Source organism: Cinclus cinclus, chromosome 2 (assembly GCF_963662255.1).
Source record: "Cinclus cinclus chromosome 2, bCinCin1.1, whole genome shotgun sequence".
In the NCBI taxonomy this organism is placed as follows: Eukaryota; Metazoa; Chordata; class Aves; order Passeriformes; family Cinclidae; genus Cinclus; species Cinclus cinclus.
Genome location: NC_085047.1, coordinates 1,686,727 through 1,704,445, shown reverse-complemented (window position 1 = coordinate 1,704,445; position 17,719 = coordinate 1,686,727). Strand labels below are relative to the sequence as shown.

Here is a 17,719-nt window from a genome sequence, read left to right as displayed (position 1 = left end):
GAGATTCCCCACCACAGCTCTGCTCTGGGCAGAGCAGATCGACCACCTGGGCCTTCTCTGCTTGTATTTTATAATAAAGGGTAAAAGCCTGGAATTGGTACATTCCTTGTTGCATGTTCCCAGTGAGGAAACTGATGTTGCAGCATCCCAAAGCCCTGGTGCTCTCACATCCTGTCCTTGAGATGACCCCTGTGCCCCTGGGGGTGGTGCGGCTGACAAACCAAGCACTTGCTTTTGCTTTTGGCTGCTTTTTGGGAGGATCCAGCCAGTCCCAGTCACTGTGAGGCAGAAGGGAGAGGGCAAGGAGTGCGCATCACCAGCGCTCATCTTAGAATCACTGAGTTGAAGGTCGGAAAAGTACTCTAGGACCATTGAGTCCAAACATTAGCCTGGAAAGGGCACCCTGGAGTCCTTCTGGCTTGCTATGACTCCAAATCAGCACTTCTGGATCAGCGTAGGAGCAGCACAGGACCCCACAGCCCCGTGGGGATTGCAAAGGGATTGCAAATCCCTCCTGTCACATTCACAAGGATTCCATCTCCTCCTGCCATAGCCCATTTCCCAGGATGGTGTGACATGCAGGGGCTTGCAGTCCAACCTGCCATCACCCGTGCTGGCCATCTGCTGAGCCCACACAGATGCCATTCTTTCCACCTGACAGCACCAGAGGAATTCCGCCCCCTGTCTCGCTGTGTTGGCAGGAAACCCTGTGGATTTTGAACTTTTCTCTGGAAGTATTAAACAGGGATTACAAACTGGGATCAAGGGAATCACTCTCTGCTGTGCCTTGTGGGAAAGCTACAGCTGCAGCCTCTGTAGCCTGTCCTCCCTGGTTTGTGCAGCATGACATACCTGGAGCATGCCATGGATGGGGAATTTGCTCCATGGCAATCAGTTTTTTTCCTCCCCCTTTTTCTCCTCCACCACACCTCCTGAGGGAGCAAAAGGAGATCAGTGCTTTGCAAAGGATCCACAGAATTTGCCCCTTTAGGACATGTAAACCCAGTGATCTCCCTGAAAGCCTGAAGCTCTGGACACAGTGGGCTGGCACAGGGAGTTTGGCTGTCACTGCTGCACTCCTGACAGGCCAGGGCATGGATCCATGGGATGCAGCCTTTCAGCTCCACTGCCATCCTTTGTGTGCTGTCTGCTCAAACAAAGCTGGGTCCTCCCAGCTCCAGCCAGGACAGACCTGGGCATGGCTTAGAGCCAGAGAGGGGGAACAGGGCTGGGATCCCACTCCAGTACAGAGCACTGCTGCCAGCAAAGCCACAGCTCCAGGGTGCCTGGGGCTACATCAATGAGCTCATGGTGCCAAAGGAGGTTATGCAGGGAGGAAATTAAAGTAATGATCCCAAACTTATCCTTGAGCTGAGCCAGGAAGCAGAGTTCCCCCAATATTTTTTCCATGTGGGGACCTGGAGAAGCACACAAGCCCTGACTAGCTCTAGAGCAGAGAGGGATCCAGGGAGAGCTCAGATCCCCTTCCACTGCCTAAAGGGGGCTTGTGAAAAAGAGGGAGAAGGTTTTTTTTATAAGGGCAGAAAGTGACAGGACAAGGAGGAATGGCTTTCCCCTGCCGGGGGGCAGGATAAGATGGGATATTGGGAAGAAATTCTTCTCTCTATGAGTGGTGACACCCTGGCTCCGATTGCCCAGAGAAGTTGTGGCCGCCCCACAGGTGGCTTCCCATGTGGATCCATGGAAATGCCCAAGGCCAGGCTAGATAGGGCTTGGAGCAATGTGGGACAGTGAAAGGTGTCCCTGCCCATGGCAGGGGGTGGCACTGTGTGATTTTAAGGCTCTTCAGTGCTGGCTCTGAGCATCCCTGCCCTCCTCAGCTGTGATCCTGGAAAGCAGAAATCCTGCACCAGCACTGCCTCACAGCAGCACAGAAGATGACAGACTGTCTCCAACACAGGAAAACAGGATGAGTCTCCTGGGTCACTGTCAGGTGAAAGTGCAAAGCTGATGGAGTTTATATTTAAAAAGTCCTGTCCAAAGAACACACAATGTCTGCTTTCATAGAAATAAGACACTCCTTTAATAGACAATCAAGTGAATTAGTAACACTGCTTGAAACAAGAAGCCAAACAACCAAGACAGCACCAACCTGAATGTTTCATGGTTGGGCATGGACTGTTTCCCACAGAACTGGACTCCTGGTACAGCTTGATTTCACTGCTCTCCATCCCAGCAGCTCCTCAAGACTCTTTCCAAGCACTGCAACAACAGCCTGGAAAGCTCCTTCTGCTTTGTCACGGAGGCTGTGGGATCACACCCATGTCACAAAAACTTCGGGTGGTTTTTAATTTAAGTAAGGCTCAGTGGATGTGCACTGCTCTAAACCCACAACGTCAATCCATGCTGGAAATAACTCCAGACAAAGGAAACTCGAGCTTTGCCCTGCTCAAGTACGGTTTGGAGGGGAGGAGCTGGGCTGGAGGAGTGGATGTGTCCTTTTGGCAGCTGGAACCGCTCATTACACGAGCAGGAGAGACGGAAGACGGCAACTCCCAGTTTGGCTCCCCCTTCCCACCGCTGGAGGAGCTCCTACGTGGCACTGTGGGGGCTTGGAGCTCCTCTGCACAGCCCAATCCGCTTGGAAATCACTGGAGAGCAGCAGGAATCCCCCCCAGCAATTCAGATCAGCCTGATTTCCAGAACACTGGCCCTGGACAAAACCGTTCACAGTCAAGATGAAGCTGTTTGCTGACATTTTGGTAGAATTTACTCATTTTCTGCATATTTACATCCTAAAGCTCTGCAGGGGGTTTTTGTTGCTCTTACCAGGTTTTGTTGTAGAGACAGCAGGAATAGGTTGAAATATACACTTAAAAATCAGGGGAAATCTGAAATATCTTCATGCTGGGCTGCCAGCCCTCAAACACAATTGTTTTCATTCTACTCCAAATTCATGTTACTGAGGCCAAGCCGTTTCAAAGGATTGAAGCACAGAGCCCCCAAAGTGTCTAAGGACTTGGGTGCTGGGAGCAGTGAAAGAAATCAAGATGAAAAGTTTAAGAGTTTATTTTCAATTTCACTTGGAAAAAATCTTACATGGGAAGTAATTACAGAGAAGGGTTTGAAGGTGGAGCAATTCAGAATTTGGCAGAGAAAAGCAGCTGACAGTGAAAGCTTAAAGGAGCTTTTCTCATTTCACAGATGGCGCATGCTGCTGGTATGGACCAGTAACATTTACCTTGGTACTGATGGTTTGACATCAGCAAATTTATTTTTAATGAAGCCAAAATTATGCTATAAAAACTCTGAGACCCCGTTGTTGATCATTTATGCAGACACAAATCAAAGCTAACAGCACCAAAACACACTGGTGTACCAGAATCTTTTGCTTAAGGTATTCCAAAGCACTTTTTCCCATTGAATCCCCCCCTGAAGGGACCAGATCTCTAAACATCACTGAGCACCAGGTTTGTTGCAGTTGATGGAGACATTTTTTACAGAGGGCTCAAAGATATCCCTTTGTTTGAGATAAGAAGTATCTACTCATATGACACCATCTGAACGTTTCAGATGGAAGAAAAATGTCACTTTTTGATGCTACCTTCTAGAATAGGTGGGAATGGATGGAATACAAAGGGAAATTGAATGTTTATTACAAAGCAAGATACTTCCAAGACAACAATCAGAACATTCAAAGACAGAAGAAAAAATCATATGCTGTTTGCTACTGCAGCAACAGGAGGCTGAGATCTGCTGAGACCGCTGTCTTCAGAGAGAAGCAGAAAAGCTTGGCAGAGCCAACATTAGGGTGAAAAATTAAATTACACTGTGATGAAAAGGGAGGCGTAGACATCAGTTAAAGAACACAAGGATGCAACATCCTTCTGCTGATGAAACCATCCATGAGGTGGGTGGTACCTCGAATATCCCTACATCCCAGATTGTCATGAAAACAATCCTGTGCTCTCCCTAAAATGTGACTGGGTTGAATATGAGCTTCCACAGTTGTGACTCAGCAGAAACCTCTCCATGGCACAGCTTCTCCGGGTACCCTGTGCCAGGGCCTCCCCACCCTCACAAGGAACAATTCCTTCCCAATATCCCATCTATCCCTGCCCTCTGGCAGTGGGAAGCCATTCCCTGTGTCCTGTCCCTCCATCTCTTGTCCCCAGTCCCTCTCCAGCTCTCCTGAAACTTCTTTAGGCACTGGAAGGGCTCTGAGCTCTCCCTGGAGCCTTCTCTTCTCCCTTGGAAGTCACCAGCCAGGGCACATTTCAGATGGCAGGATGGATCAGGTGTTAAACTTTGGCTGCCTGCAACTACTCCAGTGGCAGCTGAAGCCCTTTGCACCACTCCTGACTTCATATGGAGGGTGGCAGCCCAGAAACAAAACAAAACAGAACTAAACAAACAAACAAAAAAACAAAAACAGATATATCACTACCTAACTTTGGTGCCAACAACCATCCAGCTGCAGGAGATGCCAGGGGCATGGAAAGGAACGAAATGAGATAAGAACAAGCCCTGTCAAAAGTCAGAAGCACAGTTTGGGCAGGGAATAGCTCCCCGTGTTCCTGGCTGGGCTCAGGCAGGGGCAGCTCCAGGCGCGGCGGGAGGAGGGAACGCGCATCCCCCCATCCATCCCGACCCCCCTTCGGCAGCGCGGGGCCGGCATTCCCTGCCATTGGCGGCAGGCAGAGAGAGATCTGGGACGGATCCTCCCCTTCCTCTCCCTCCCAAGCATTTTTGAGAGGGTTTTCCCAACTTTCCAGAAGTTTCTCCCCAGCCCCTTATATACCCCCTCCGCGGGACCGGGAGGTGCACAGGGAGCCGAGCAAAGCCGTGTCCCGACTCCGCAGGTAAGGGGGGAGGGGGGGGTACCCCGGGCTTGGCAGGGTGGAGACAGAGCTGAGATTGCAGCTGGGTGGGGGTAGGGAGGTGGATTTTGGGGTCCTGCAGCCTCCTGGCTGGGCAAAAAAAATCGAGGGGCAGGGTTATGGCGTGGGAGAAAGGGATGCGTGGGGGGTAGGCTGCAATGGGGTGAGTGGAAGTGGGGAATAAGGGTACAGACTGTCCCATGTGCTGGCTCTGGGTTTTTGAGGAAAGGTATTAAAAATTCCCCCAGTTGCCTCCAGTTTGCAAGAGGTGATCACAGTGAAGTTGCAGGAAAAGCTTTCAGAGAATGACGAAAATGAAAAGGGAAATAAGGGAAGTTTTAGCTCGGTGTGAGTGAAATCCTCCAGCCCCTGCTCTGGCTTAGCTTGGGAGCCTCCAGGACCTTGGGCACCATCCCAGCACAGCAATGAGAGCTCTCACTGCAGCCTCCTGCCACAGCACAGCCCAACCCGTCCTTCTGCTGCCTTAACCAAGTGTCACATCCCTCTGGTGACACGGAAATGGCCTTTTGTCTGCATTCCTCTCCCCTGCAGCTCTGTCCTGCTCCTGGGAGAAACACAGCCCTCCAAAATCCCTTTGGTGCACCTCCAAATGCGGCCAGGAAAGCGAGTCCCTGCGGCCCCAGGGAAAGCTGTGGAATGCCACGCTGGCACTGGGCGTCCCCTCGCTGTGGAAGCACAGGAGAGGATGTTGCTGGCTCTGCATTCCCCACATTCCCTCCATTTTCACCATGGGTTAAGAAGTCACCCATGATCACTGCCATAATCCAAGAACAGGCAAAATTTCTCCATCTTTGGGCTGTGTGACTCAACAGAGCTCGAATCTGTCACCCGGCCCTGAAGTAATGAACTTCTTTTTTTTTTTTTTAAACTGAGGATGAAGCAGTGCAGGCCACCCGCTGCTCACAAGAAAACTACTCCATGTATCTGTTTTCTTTCAGAAAGAAAAAGGCAAGCGTTGACCTCAATATGAAACAGTTTCAAGGTATCCTTAGAAATAAAGGGGAAATAGACAACCACCAGGAACCTCCTCAGACTTCCAATGTTTGTCACGCTGGCTGCACTATAAAAGAGCGCGGAGGGCAGTTTTGAGCCTACTGCACAAATCCTTGCTCTCGAGGCAGCCAGGATGCCTCTTCCCTTTAACAGAAGGCTCGCTCCCATAAAGGATTTGAGGTTGTAATCACCTCCCTCTCTGAGACTGCGTAATTCCCACTCTGGCAAAGGGTCCCTGGTGGAACTGCGCACTCGCTTTGCCTGGAGCTACGTGCTGCGTGTTTCCTTCCATATGTAATCCCAGCGGGCCCTTCGCTTCCTGCTTGGAATACTTTAACCCTGCAGCAGCCCCGCTGCAGCCTTTCCCTGCCTCCCCATGCCAAGGGCAGTCCCTGAGGCTGGGCAGGAGCAGGGTGGGAGGAGAGGACCACCAAGGAACAGAACTTCAGTGTAGTGATGCAGTTCCTGACGAGGAAAAACTTCTCCCCAAAAGCCGGAGGGGGAAATTTAAGGCCTGAGGAGCTGCCAGCAGGAAGGTTTGCTGAGTGAAGGCAGGAGGGAGGGGAGGTATGGGACCAGGTGGGATGAGCTCCAAAGGGCTTCCGGGCCCTTTTGGGACTTAGGACTGGTCAGTCTGCACATGTACTGGAGCTGGGGGCTCAGAGCCCTTGCTGGGGATGAGATATATCCACCTAAGGCATGAACTGAAGGCTCTGCTGGGGAAAATGAGGCTCTCCCACCTCCCTCTGCCGCAGTATCTCCCCGGCAGGGCTGGACAGGCAAACCAAAGTCGAACAGAGATGATCAGACAGTGTAGGATCTTCTCCAGGGCCGCCTCTGGCTTTGCTTGGTGGAAGCTCACGTGCTCCATCTAGTGCCAAGGAAGATGAGGGTTTGGGGCCCGGACTGGGGTCCCCAGAGAGGATGGTCCTTGTCACACAGTGCCTGCAACAGCCCTTGGATCAAGGGGCAGCACAAATATTTGTCACCTTTTCCTGATCTGGACAGAAGTTTCTCCTGCTCTGGAGACAGAACCATGGAGTGGTTGGGCTGGGAGGGACCTTAATGACTATGTTTTTCCCCCCACCTGCCATAGGCAGCAGGGATACCTTCCCCTATCTCAGATTGCTCCAAGCTCCATCCAGCCTGGCCTTGGACACTTGCAGGGATCCAGGGGCAGCCACAGCTTCTCTGGGCACCCTGTGTCAGGGTCTCATCACCCTCACAGGGAAGAATTTCTTCCCAATATCCAATCTAAACCTGTCTTTTCTCGCTTTAAAGCCATTCCCCCTTACCCTGGCAAGATCACATGAGAAATACCTGTTGCTTACATTCCCTGACCTTCCTTAAATCATTCCCTGTACCGTAACATTGGAATACAGGGAAACGGCTTAGGAAGGAAGCTTTTCATGCCAAATGCACAGGCTCTGCTTGCCAGGGTACAGCTTGCACTTCTGAAGATAAATTGTAGCTCAGGATGGATTTGGGATGGCTGTACCCCAGTGAAGCTTGGGGCAATGTCACTGTAACCAAGGAGTGGCTTTCCCTGGCAGAGTCCCTGACATCTCTGGATGCTCCAGGATGGCTTTGGATCATGCTGATGGTGAATTTTCTTGCCCAGCAGGTGCTGGGTGCTGCTGAAGCCATGTGGATTATGGTGGGGCTGGCCCTCCTGGGCCTTGCTGCGGCCGTGCCCTCGGAGGACAGGAAGCTGAGTGACAAGGCCACCACGCTGGCCGAGCGCAGCACCACACTGGCCTTCAACCTCTACCACGCCATGGCCAAAGACAAGGACATGGAGAACATCCTGCTGTCCCCCGTGGTGGTGGCCTCATCCCTCGGGCTGGTGTCCCTCGGGGGCAAGGCCACGACAGCGTCGCAGGCTAAGGCGGTGCTGAGTGCAGACAAGTTGAACGACGACTACGTGCACAGCGGGCTCTCCGAGCTGCTCAGCGAGGTCAGCAACAACACCGCCCGCAACGTCACCTGGAAGATCGGCAGCCGCCTCTACGGCCCCGCCTCCATCACCTTTGCCGAGGACTTTGTGAAGAACAGCAAGAAGCACTACAACTACGAGCACTCCAAGATCAACTTCCGCGACAAGAGGAGTGCCCTCAAGTCCATCAATGAGTGGGCAGCGCAGACCACAGATGGCAAACTCCCGGAGGTCACCAAAGATGTGGAGAAAACTGATGGGGCCCTCATTGTCAACGCCATGTTCTTCAAGCGTAAGTTCTGCCTTCAGTTCTTGGTACAAGTGACCCAAAACTTTGCCCTGAGCCAACACACAGAATCATGCTTTGGGTTAGGAGGGGCCTTGAAGATCATCTAACAGCCCCAAGGGAAGGTGGGCAAAGCCTAGGTCCACTGGAGGCAGCTCTTGGTCGGTGGTTGGGAACTGTGCATGGAATTACCATCCGTCCCTTTCCTTAAAAGCTGTGTTTCTCTCTCTCCTGTAGCTCACTGGGATGAGAAATTCCATCATAAGATGGTGGACAACCGTGGCTTCATGGTGACCCGTTCCTACACAGTGGGAGTGCCCATGATGCACCGCACAGGTGAGTGGGAAATCTGCCCCACACCAAGACCAGATGGAGTTAGGATCATTGTTCTCTGTTACCCAGATTTCTACCAACTCTTTCCAAGATTGTTTTGCCTCATGACAGAGAACAAAGCAGGGGAGTGTTTGTTCTACTGATTCGGTTTCCCTGTGAGCAGTGAGAATCCATGTTTACTATGAGGTGCTTGGCTCTTGGGAACATTACACGAATGAGAGCCACAGCCAACTCCAGTAATGCTGGACCACTTCCAAAATGGCGTCCAGACTCTCTTCCCTTCTTGGTCAGGGAAAGTCCAGGCTGAATTCACTTTGCCTCTGCTACACATCTCACTGCTCCCTGCTTCTTGTTTCAAGGTCTCTACAATTACTACGATGATGAGACAGAGAAGCTCCAGGTGGTAGAGATGCCACTGGCTCACAAGCTCTCCAGCATGATCTTCATCATGCCAAACCACGTGGAGCCTCTGGAGAGGGTGGAGAAACTGCTGAACAAGGAGCAGCTCAAGACCTGGACTAGCAAGATGAAGAAGAGATCAGTGGCCATCTCGCTGCCAAAAGTCATCCTGGAAGTCAGCCACGACCTTCAGGTAAAGAGGTCCTTAAACAGTTGTGCCTTACAGTTCTTTGGGATGGGAGGAGAGACAGTGGGATGGTGGGTTATCCATGCCTGCTGCCCCTCTCCCTCTTGCACTGTGTCATCTCTGGGAGGGTTGCTGATCACTTGTCTCCTCCTAGAAACACTTGGGTGGTCTGGGCCTGACAGAAGCCATTGACAAAACGAAGGCTGACTTGTCCAAGATCTCTGGCAAGAAAGACCTTTACCTGTCCAACGTGTTCCATGCCGCGGCTCTGGAATGGGACACAGAAGGGAACCCCTATGACGCTGACATCTATGGCCGAGAGGAGATGAGGAACCCCAAACTCTTCTATGCTGACCACCCCTTCATCTTTATGATCAAGGACACTAAAACCAACTCCATCCTCTTCATTGGCAGGCTCGTGAGGCCCAAAGGCGACAAGATGCGTGACGAGTTGTAGTTGGGTTTGTTTTGTTTGGGTATTATTTTTCCCCAGAGCTTTGGTTTGTGTGTGTTTTTAGGGGGGGATTTTGACAAATGGGAAACAGTATTTTGTATCCTTCTCGATCCATGGGTGCTATTCAGACCAGGGTGCATTGTGAGGAGAAACCAGCATACACTTTACCTCACCCCAAAATCCAGATTGCACAAACCCACCTCCAGAGAGGAGCATGGGAGCCTGGCACCAGAGGGTCACCACAAGTCATCTGAGGTGGCCATGTTGAATCTGAGCTCCTCCCTGCATTGGTTTAGCCTCCTGCTCAGTTCCCTGCTGCTTCACCAGCCCTGCCAAGCCACCATCCTCCCATCCCTAATGCTTCCATCCTGCTGCACACTTAGCGCTGCCACTTTTCTCCTGCTTGGGTGCCCTGTGGCACCACTCCTGAGCTGTTCCTTGCTTCTCTGTTCCCACTCTAGGGGTGTGTAACAGAGGTCCAAGGGCCATTTGTGCAGCCCAGCCCCTGCGGGGCCCTGGAGCAGAGCAGGAGGCAGTATGGGAGATTGAAGATTGCTGGGAGTTGTGCCCTTCTGTCCTGCCTAACCCTGTGCTCTGCATTTGATACTTCAACCACAAGGGCTCCTTAGGGGGAGCATCAAAGCCAAGAGCATCTTGGAGCAACACTTCAGGGAGAACTAAGGAGCTTTGGGGTGTCAGGGAGAGCCCAAAGCACAGCCTGGGTTTCTAGAAAGAGTAACCTGAGAACCCTTCAACACTTCACCTCTTGGGATTGCTAAGGGGCCAACACCTGTAGTAAAACAGGCAGAGAACTCACTTCTCCTGTAGGACTGGGAAGTACTCAGTTCCCACTGCCAGGGCTCTCTCAGAGCTGGTTGCAATCAGCTCCCTGTGGAGCTGACCCAAGGCACTCCTGGCTGGGTTCTCACAGGGAGGTGGGATCAGGTTCACCTCCACTTTCTTGCTTAATTAAACACAAAGCTTTAAAGCTGCCATTACCTGACTTCCTAATTATGCTCTGCTGAAGCTCCATGGTACTTTAGCTCCCTGTCTGCTGACCTGGATAAGGGGACCTTGAAAAACAAAGGTATTTATAATTATATTTATGTCTGGTAATTATCAGGTTTCACAGCCTGATCCAGGTTATTCCTAACTTCTCTTCAAGGGATATCATCAGGTCAGTACTATTTAAAGGATTTAAAGGAGCTGATGTTATCCCATTCCAGCACTTGCCATGCACTGAGAGACACCACAAGGCAAATAGTGAGATTATGGAAATGAGGAAAATCCATGCATCCCAGTGGAATTACCAGTTCTGTGAGACCACCATGGAGCACCTCCATGGCTTTGCTTTATCTCCCTGCCAATTTTCCCTGCTGACATAGAAGCCCAATACTGCATTATTCCCGGGTGCTGGGAGGCAGGAGGCAATGCCAGGGATGTCCCCAAACGTGGGACACTTCCCAGTGATTCAGCGCACTGAACCCACACACAGAACGTTCTGGAGGCTGGGCTGGGGGGGTGAAAGGGGTGGGCAAGGTAAGAACACACTGTGGGATATTGTGAATAATTTGCATCATGTGGATGCAGGTGTCTGATGGCTTTTATTGTCTGTTCTTGTACCACACAGCAATAGTTGTGTAATTTTGCAATAAAACTTTTTCAATGAAAAAGCCAGAGTTACTTCCAGATTAAAATAAACCTAGGGAGATTCCTTGCAATCCATAAATCCAAGACACCCAAATGTGGCAACTATGGACAGAAATTAATATACAAGATGAATTCCCATGGCACATTAATCATGAGAAAGGAATGCTCTTAGCAGCTTTTCCCTTCACTGTTTTCTTCTGAAACTGTAAATATCCAATCCTTTAAATGCTCTGCAGGTAAAGGACCAACTGCCCTATCCTGCTGGGCCATATAGCAGAATAAAAACTGAGCTACCAGCCACAGGGACCAGCCTTCCTTACCCTTCAAGCCAAAGTTCCTCCAGCTGGGATCCACTCTGGAGAAACAGAGGAGGACAAAATTGCAGGCTAAAGATACCTTCCCCAGGTGGAAAATCTAGCAGTGGCAGACCCTGCTAGTCCCTTTTCTTCCACTGCTGGAAAGGGATAAACTTTCTGCCACTCACAAGCAAAACTAAAGGCACAAATGTGTCCCCTTTTCCCTGGGCCTGGGCTGGGTAAGCACACGCATCCCTGTGGAGCTTCTCCCACACTGGAAAAGCACCAGGTCCTTCCTATCTTTCCTTAAATGGGAATTAGTGAAGCCACCTCCAGCACCAACCACAGTAGGAACACCATCAACCCGGAATAGCAGTATTGAAACTAAGTTAAAATCTTTCCAGAGTTCCTGAGTTTATCCCACCCCCAGCTCATCTTCCAGGGCTTTTGTCCACGGGTAGACAGTACCCAAAAGACACAGGGAACTGAATGAGCTCTCTCCTCTTCTGGAGCTTCTTCAAACAGCTCAGGGTGGTGGTAACTATAACCAAGACGTGGAAAAGGTGTTGAGCTCACACTTGCAGCCACAGCTTCTCTGTGCCAGGGTCTCCCCACCATCACAGGGAACAATTACTTCCCAATATCCCATCTAGTCCTGCCATCTGTCAGTGAGAAGCCATTCCCTGTGTTCTGTCCCACCATCCCTCGTGCCCAGCACTTCTCCAGCTTTCCTGGAGCCCCTTAAGGCAATCCCAAGTCCAGGAGGGAAATAAACTTGTAGAAATACTTTGTAGAAATATCTTGCAAGCTTGGTTTTCCCATGGTAAGCAGGGTGTTCAGATTCTGTAACAAATGAAAAGTGGAATTTTGGAGCTCCAGCGGTGTCATCCCAAAGCTCTACTTGCATTTCTCCCCCTCCCCAGTTTCCTGTGGAAGGCAGATTTCCTCAGGTTGGAGATCTCAGGGATACTAGAGTTCCCACAGTATTTATTCAAGTAGAAGGCTGCAGGAAGCATAGACCTTGCCGGTGCAGTGATGGAGGTGATGAAACGTGAGCTCACTTGGCATTTGGAATCGAGGGCGTAGCACGGGAAAGAGACCTTGTAAATCCATGACATGCAGTAGAACTGTAGGCACAGGAGACCTGTGCCTTTTATGTGAAAAAATCACTGGGAAACAGCACTGTTCCCAGTACACAGGCATGATTCTGTGCCGTGTTCTCATTATCAAACAGCAAGTTGAAAATGTTATCAGTGCAACAAAATGCTTCCTTGCGATTTAAAGCTATTTTCAATGTTGTCATCAGACTGTAATTTGTTAATTTGTGTGGCACTGTGCAGGATCTGCGGCATCTTATTTTGGGGGGGTTATATTCTAAATTTGTCCCCACTGTCATGTTTCAGTCTTCCTAGCAAGTTCTATATCCAACAGTTTCCTAAAGGCTGTTGTTTTCAATCTGGCAGTGTATCTGCTTGGTTTTACTTATGGGCAGTGGAAGAATCAAAACAAAGGGGGAAGTAAAAGTTCTCACTCTAAGCCCTGGGCTTTGTTTAAACTAATAAAGCCTTTATGTTTCTTTCTAGTGATGAAAATCAGATATAACTGAAAAGTCTTCAATTAAATCTGAATGATAAAGCTCTGGATTTGCAATTTGTCAGGAGACTGCCACAAAGTCCCAGTGGGGTGTTTTGTTCTCCTCTGACACAGGCAGCAGCCATTGCCATTGAGCAGACTTCTAAAACAAGAATAGGAAGATGAAGAATTTTAGAATCCAATTCAGTTGATTCATGTTTCTTTAGAAATGGAAACTCCACAAGAAATGTTACTTTTCTTGTGTTCCATCTTTAAAAGCCACACTGGTGATGGTGTTTTTCTAACCATAGGGACACGAAATTCTAGGCTGTATGTCAGTTGTCTCCATCGCTCAGAAATCGTAGCTATTTCACAGCTAAAAACTGAATCTCTGAACCTGGAAGGAGTACATTCGTCACTCAGTTGTTTTTAACTCCAATGTGTGCTGCTGTTTTACTGAGAAGGATGCTCTTTTCCCATGACCATATTTTTTGGTGTGGGCACTTCAATTATTTAATAGATTTGCCCAGTGAAGAGGTGAAGGACCTAATATGACAACAGAACTGGGATCCCATCACAGCAGGAGACCAGCTTATCAATCAAAAAACTCTGGACAGGTGTGTTTAAACATCACCATACTTGAAAATTCCTCAGCTTTTTTACTGGTTTTAGCAATTCTTGTGATGCTCCTGTGAACCTGTATCCTCAGCATGGAGTTTTCAATTTGGTTCTTTTTTTGTCAGATGTAGCTATTTTAAAAGAATAGTTGTAATGTTTGGTAATGTTACTCTTTAGTTAAATTGTAATAGGTCTAATGCTGTGTACGATTAGGAGAAGGAGCAGTCCAAATGGCAGCTTTTTTATTTGCAAGGAAAACACAAAATAACAAAGTCTGAAGAAAGCTATATGTTTTTAGATTTGTAGGGTTTCTTGTTCTCTATTTGCAGCTCTGTGTGGGATGGGGGGAGGTATGGTAAAAGGAGAGACAATCTTCTGTGGTTGGTTCTGTCTGCTAGCCAGCACTTAGATCACAAGCAGTGCTTTTGCTGATTTAGAGTTCCTTTCCATTTGTGTTGCTGTCTTGTGCACCAGAACAGGAGGCAAAACGCTGGATATTTTTAGTCTCTTTCTGGTTTTTTAACAGCTGCTTCCTAAAGAAAGCAAGATGTACATTCACATGGGCAGCCAGCATTGATTGTCTGTTAAGTGGATCAGTACATGATGTGTAGGGGTTTTGGAGACATGTCCAGCAGTTATAAATCTGGAGAGATCAATGGAAAGTGCCAGTATATGAAAAGGACTCCTGGCTGGGGGAGCAGGAGTAGCATTGCGCTGATGGGGTTCTATTTCATGATTCAGAAGCTGCTGGCTGGGTACCAGGCCTGTCCCTGGGGGAGCTCTATGGCTGTGGCAGCTTCACCTCTGTACCTGCTGCCCAGGACAGGTGTTTACATAGCAACTGGCTTCAGGAAAGTAGGTTAGAAAATAATTACTGAAGGCAAACTAATTAATTGTCTCAGAAGTTGTGTCACTTCTAGCATTCTGACATTGACCTTCTGGTACTGACTTTTACTGGATTTCAAATTGTATTTCCAACAAGAAAAACGGGTCAACCTGTCACTTGATGCAGATTTGACTGTAAGATCCATGTTAGATTTCTCTGTTATAGATCTCTGAAGTGGAGGAAAAATGCCCATAGTAGGTTGAACTCAATAACAGAACTGACTGAGTTAGCTAAAGGGTTTTATTTTGTGTCCAGTTTAAACACTTAATGAGTGAGAAGCTCACTTGGAATGCATTGAATGTATTAAGGACTTGGGGTTTTTAGTTTGGTTTTTGTTTGTTTTCAGAGGGGTTTTTTGTGTTTTTTTGGTGTGTGTTTTTGTTTGTTTGTTGTTGGTTTTGCTTGTTTGTTTCTTTGTTTTTGCTTGGTTTTTTAAATCCTATTTATTTGAGGGGGCACCTTGTGTCAACTTTTCCCTGGAAGTGTTCAAGACCTGAGCAACCAGGTCTAGTGAATGGCATCCTTGCCCACAGCAGAAGGATGGAACTGAGGGATCTTTAGGTCCATTCCAACCCAAAACCAGCGTGTGAGTCTGTAAATTTGTGAGGACATTTGGCATGTTCAGGTAGATAAAATGTAAAGCTGAATTCCCAACTTTTGCTGACACAGGAACAATTAAGCCCCACATTAAAATGCTGGGTTACAGCATCAGTATTCCGGGTTGTCATACAAGCAGCTGCAGCGTGCCATGGTGCTGGCACAGCCAGGCCTGGCCTGAGCCCATCAGCACCTCCCACCAGCCCAGCGAGGCTCGGCATCAATCACGTTAATTCGTCAATTATATGAATTGTCAAAGCGCTGTGGAGTAGCAAAGCCACGTGCTCAGGGAGGGACCGGAGAGACAAGAAGGGATGGTGTTTGAGGAGAAACGTGGGAAAACAGAGGTTGTCAGAGAAGAGTTCTAAGGGACGAAGGAAAACTTGTTTGTTGTGTTTCCAGCAGGGAAGAACAGCGCTTCGCAAGGGCAGTGGTGTGGGTAGATGGGACCAAGCTTGAGGGCCAGGGAATTCCCGTTATTCCTTACCGGTGCTCACAATAAACCGCCCCTATGGGGTCTGATCACAGCGTGGCTCAGGGTTTCTTTACCTTTTTGGGGTGTTTAGGGTTATTGTCCCAGCTCTACATGTGACAGCAGTGAAGCTGACATTCCCTATCACTTTTGGTGCACTGAACAATTTCCCGCCGATCTCTAATAATTCAGGTCTGTCACAATCACAAACAACAGCTCCACCTTTTGCCCGTGCCAGCCACTCTAAAGACTCAAATGGTCCCTTTTTAGGACAGTAAAAATGTACATCCTAAGCAGGAGAGGACACAGAATTCCCCTTCCCTGTTTTTCAAGCATAAGGCAGCCGGGAATTGCTTTCTCCCCACGGGTAACCGGCAGGACCAAGATTTCCTCTGCTGTCACTCCATCTGTAGCATCCTCACGTGTCACAGACGTTCGGTTCTACTTCGAGGATTCCCATTAGAAAACCAACTCCAGCTATCAGAAGCGAATTCCCAAGGCTGTTTTTACCCCCTGGGAACAGCAGGGATGACCAGGGCCAGCTGCTGCCGCAGGAAGAGCTGGCACGGCGGGAGCCGCGGGCGGTACCGCGGGGCGGGGCCCGGGCCAGGTGCGGCACCGGCGGCCGCGGTTCCGACCCGGCCCCCGCCCGGGTCCGCCCGAGCAGCGCGGAACGCGGCGCTCGCTGACCTGCTCCTGCTCCTGCTCCTGCTCCTGCTGTGCCAGCGGCAGCTATGCCGGGAGCGAGCTGTCCTGAGCCCGGCACGGGGAAAAATCCCCTTGGCTCGGGCAGCAGAGCCGGGAACGAGCGAATGGCGGCTGCGGGTGAGTGGCCGGAGGGCAGGGACGGCTGCGCTGGGGTCCCCTGGGTCGGGCGGGATCCGCAGGGGGATGGATGTGAGCGCTTCCAGCACTGATACGTGGGACGAGTTCGTCCCGGGACCTGAGGCTCTCTGGGACCACGTTTCGTGGAATAAAGCTCGTGCCGCGCTCCCAGCTGCGATAAGAACGTTTGTGGGATGCGCTGAGCTCCGTTTGCCGGGAAGCAGCTGGAAGGGTGTCCCTGTGCCCATCCCCTCGGGTCGCAGGGAGAAGCTGCTCCTGTGGCCACGGCCGAGGCTCAATGGGAAAAAACTGAACAGTCTTGATGGAAACCTATGGAAAAACCAGTTCTGTTCGGTTTGGACTTTCCCGAAAGTTTTGTTGTTGTTGTGTGTTGTTGTTGTTTGTTTGTTTGTTTGTTTTCCTTTTCCCCCTGATCCCACCTGTGTGTTTTGACTCAGGAAACAGGAAGAAAAGAAAGAAGGGGGAATGGGGACAAAGACAATTTGTTACCCCAAAAGGGACGAGTTCATTTCTATTTATTTCCTGATCCAGCTGGAATGATTTGGGTCTCAGGAGGAATCTGGGGAGCCTCCTTTTGTGTCCTGGGTGGGGCCGTGGTTATGAAAGGGATAAAGGATGGAGCAGAGGTGGGCTGAGGAGCAGTGGTTATGATCAGTGATACCTTGGGAATTTGCGTCTGGAAACGGCCATCAGCTTCCTGATGGGAGTTCTGGAAACAGAACTGAGAGTCGGTGAGAAATGAGGATGCTGCAGCTGGAGTGCTGAGAATGGAGAGTGTCCAGGAATATTGCCTGGTGAGTCTCCTGCTGTCCCACATCTAATGCTGTGCTGGCACCAGGTCAGTTCATTCTGATTTTAACTGTCTTGAAATATGCTTAAATTACAAATTGGACTACAAAATGCACATGGGAACCTTCACGTTCCTACGGGAATGCTTTAGGGAAGTGCAGCTTCTGAACTGCGCAGATAATTCCTTCTCCCACAGAAACCTGCTGGGCTGTGGTTCTGGGGCAGGAATGGTGGCATTTTCAATGCCACCTTAGTAGTGGATCTCTCAGGATCAGCAGGAAATGGTGTTCATGCCCCACTGGGAAAGTACAGAGTAGAATCAGTGGTGTAGCTGTGTCTTTGTCCTGCTCTCTGCACTGTTTCAAGGATGCCCTGGAGTGCTCTGGCTCACGGCAGGATAATCTGTGTGCGAGAACTTTCCGTGCCTGTGTGTGCAGCTGGGTCACTCACTGGGCATCCCATGGAATCCCCGAGGCTGGAAAAGCCCTTTGTGATGCTGAAATGCCCCCGAGACAAACCTTCCCAAGCTGGAAGCAAAGCGAG

At 49.8% G+C, this 17,719-nt stretch overlaps 1 protein-coding gene across 1 annotated transcript; it reads left to right on the top strand.

Annotated features, from left to right (window-relative positions):
• The first annotated feature begins 2,283 nt into the window (after positions 1-2,283).
• On the top strand, positions 2,284-9,453 carry SERPINH1 (serpin family H member 1). The gene is given in 9 exon segments (XM_062510674.1): positions 2,284-2,414; positions 2,470-2,707; positions 4,527-4,601; positions 4,604-4,642; positions 4,644-4,841; positions 7,477-8,083; positions 8,315-8,413; positions 8,770-9,002; positions 9,151-9,453. Coding segments are annotated over 9 exon segments (1,923 nt in total).
• The last annotated feature ends 8,266 nt before the right edge of the window (positions 9,454-17,719 follow it).